This window comes from Gadus morhua, chromosome 9 (assembly GCF_902167405.1).
Source record: "Gadus morhua chromosome 9, gadMor3.0, whole genome shotgun sequence".
Taxonomy (NCBI): Eukaryota; Metazoa; Chordata; class Actinopteri; order Gadiformes; family Gadidae; genus Gadus; species Gadus morhua.
This window is the reverse complement of record NC_044056.1, coordinates 13182164-13184504: the sequence shown is the minus strand read 5'-3', so window position 1 is coordinate 13184504 and position 2341 is coordinate 13182164. Positions and strand designations below refer to the sequence as shown.

Sequence of the window (2341 nt, the reverse complement as noted above, 5' to 3'; positions counted from 1 at the left end):
CTTCCTGACGTCATAGTCAACCGAAAATGGGCGGGATTGACCGACACATCTGTCACCGCTAGGGATGTGACCGCAGGGATTGGTCACCAGCATGAATGAGAGAATCAGCTATGGCTAGGTCAGCGTTTATAATGATTATTACGAATGTTTCGCGGATGGTCAAATGTTATTCTCATGAATTCAAAACAAAAAACACATAACCTATCAAAATTAAATAGACATGAAAGATATAAAATGACATCCGAAAGCGATAAAGAACTTTATTGAGGTGTAGGTAACAAAATATGCCAGCAGAGTGGAGAATAAGTACGCCTATTGGTGTCTTCTACATAGACATAGTTCAAGGCAATTCTTGAATTTCTCAGAGTGCAATAACATGTTGTTCTTAATCAATGTTAGAAGTAGTAATACACAGAATGGTCATGTGTAGCACACATATCAATGAGATTATTCGGTGCCAAACGAGACTTGGTCCTCCTTCCTCTGTGTTTCGACCTTGTATATGGTCTGGTAGCCGTCATCCCAGGCATACAGCTGCTTATCTTGAGGGTGGTAGTAGAGACTGGTGTGGCTGGTGTAGCGCTTGGGGAAGAACAGCACAGGACTCTCCTCACTGCAACACAAATGATTGACTCAACATCTCAATGTGTGGCTTCTTGAAGGATATTTATTCATTTATTATCACATTCATATTTAAACAATGATGTTTATTTAGAAACATTATGTACCGCATAGAGTGTGAAAAAAAAATGTATGTGTTTGTTTACATGGTATCCCTAATCCTACACCCCCTAAACCTAGAAGGATCTGTGTGTGTGTGTGTGTGTGTGTGTGTGTGTGTGTGTGTGTGTGTGTGTGTGTGTGTGTGTGTGTGTGTGTGTGTGTGTGTGTGTGTGTGTGTGTGTGTGTGTGTGTGTGTGTCTCTGTCTGTGTGTGTGTGTGTGTGTGTGTGTGTGTGTGTGTGCGTGTGTGTGTGTGTGTGTGTGTGTGTGTGTGTGTGCGTGTGTGCGTGTGTGTGTGTGTGTGTGTGTGTGTGTGTGTGTGTGTGTGTGTGTGTGTCTGTACGTGTGCAACTTCTCATGTGAACCTGCCAGGGTAAAAATAAAGCCAAATTCAGGACTTTGAAACCACATAGAAATACTACCCTAATGGAAGTTAAATATCAACAGTTTTCATCCTATTGTTAACATTTTCAACTTTTGGGAGGCCAGACTGGCCTTTTATCCAATAGCCCAAGCATCCCAAGCATTTTTCAATCTATGTACAGCACATCTGCATGGACTCGGAAACAGGATGGACAAATCTGTGGAAAATAACTCCAGATATACTGTTCCTCAAACCATTCTCATCTCAAAGTGTGATCCTCTATGATAGTCAATCTTTTGTTGGTGTTTTATTCATAGCTGAAAAAGTTTGATGAAGAAAAGATGGAGGTAGAGTTGTTTTGCTGTTATCCATTTTTAGCTTCTGTCAAAACGCTTTGTGAATAAATACAATAAAAATAGAAATGGATTCAGACGAAACAGAGCTGGATCACCACTGGAACCCACCTGTGGATGGTGTCGTGGATGTCGTACAGGCACTGGACGCTGGAGCGCCCGCCATACCGCGTGTTGTACACAACATAGAGGGTCCCGCAGATCAGGAAGGCCCCCTCAGCCCCCCGGCTCCGGCACAACGTGTCCCAGGTGTGCTCCAGCGCCAGGCTGTCTGAGCACAGACACACAGGAGCAGAAGGAAAGGGTCATGAGGTCACCCATTCATCCTCTCTCTCTCTCTCTCTCTCTCTCTCTCTCTCTCTCTCTCTCTCTCTCTCTCTCTCTCTCTCTCTCTCTCTCTCTCTCTCTCTCTCTCTCTCTCTCTCTCTCTCTCTCTCTCTCTCTCTCTCTCTCTCTCTCTCTCTCTCTCTCTCTCTCTCTCTTTTGTTATTAGCTTGCTCTAACTATTGCTCTAACTCCCTCCCCCTCTTTCTCTCTCGCTCTCACTTTCTCATCCCTCTCGTTTATACATTCGCTCTCTATCTGTCTGTTTCTCAGTCATTTTCTCTCACATAGTTACACACTCACAGACACACATACACATGTACACGCACACACAAAAACACACACAGACACACAAACAGTCCACTACACTTCTGGCTGTAACAGAGTGTGTACCTGGGTCCAGCTTAGTGATGACCAGGTTCCCAGCGTACTCTGGGTCTGCGTGGATGATCCAGAGGCCCAGCTCATCCACGGCCATGTCCAGGTAGGTGTTGGGGTTCAGACTGTAGGCCGGTAGACGGCCGGCCCCTGGTAGCAGCATAGTGTCTGCATGCGTGCCATTGGGCAAGCGCACCTGG

The 2341-nt window shown here is 45.3% G+C and overlaps 1 protein-coding gene across 1 annotated transcript in view; it reads right to left on the bottom strand.

The window, feature by feature from the left end:
• Positions 1 to 242: 242 nt before the first annotated feature.
• olfml1 (olfactomedin-like 1) overlaps positions 243 to 2341 on the bottom strand; it is a 5133-nt gene continuing 3034 nt past the window's right edge. Inside the window, exons 6-8 of the mRNA XM_030366550.1 lie at positions 2157 to 2337; positions 1551 to 1710; positions 243 to 613 (exon numbers count right to left, since the gene is read on the bottom strand). Of these exons, the coding sequence (XP_030222410.1) occupies positions 448 to 613; positions 1551 to 1710; positions 2157 to 2337 (507 nt within the window). The 3' untranslated portion in view covers positions 243 to 447. The remainder of the gene's footprint in view (positions 614 to 1550; positions 1711 to 2156; positions 2338 to 2341) is intronic.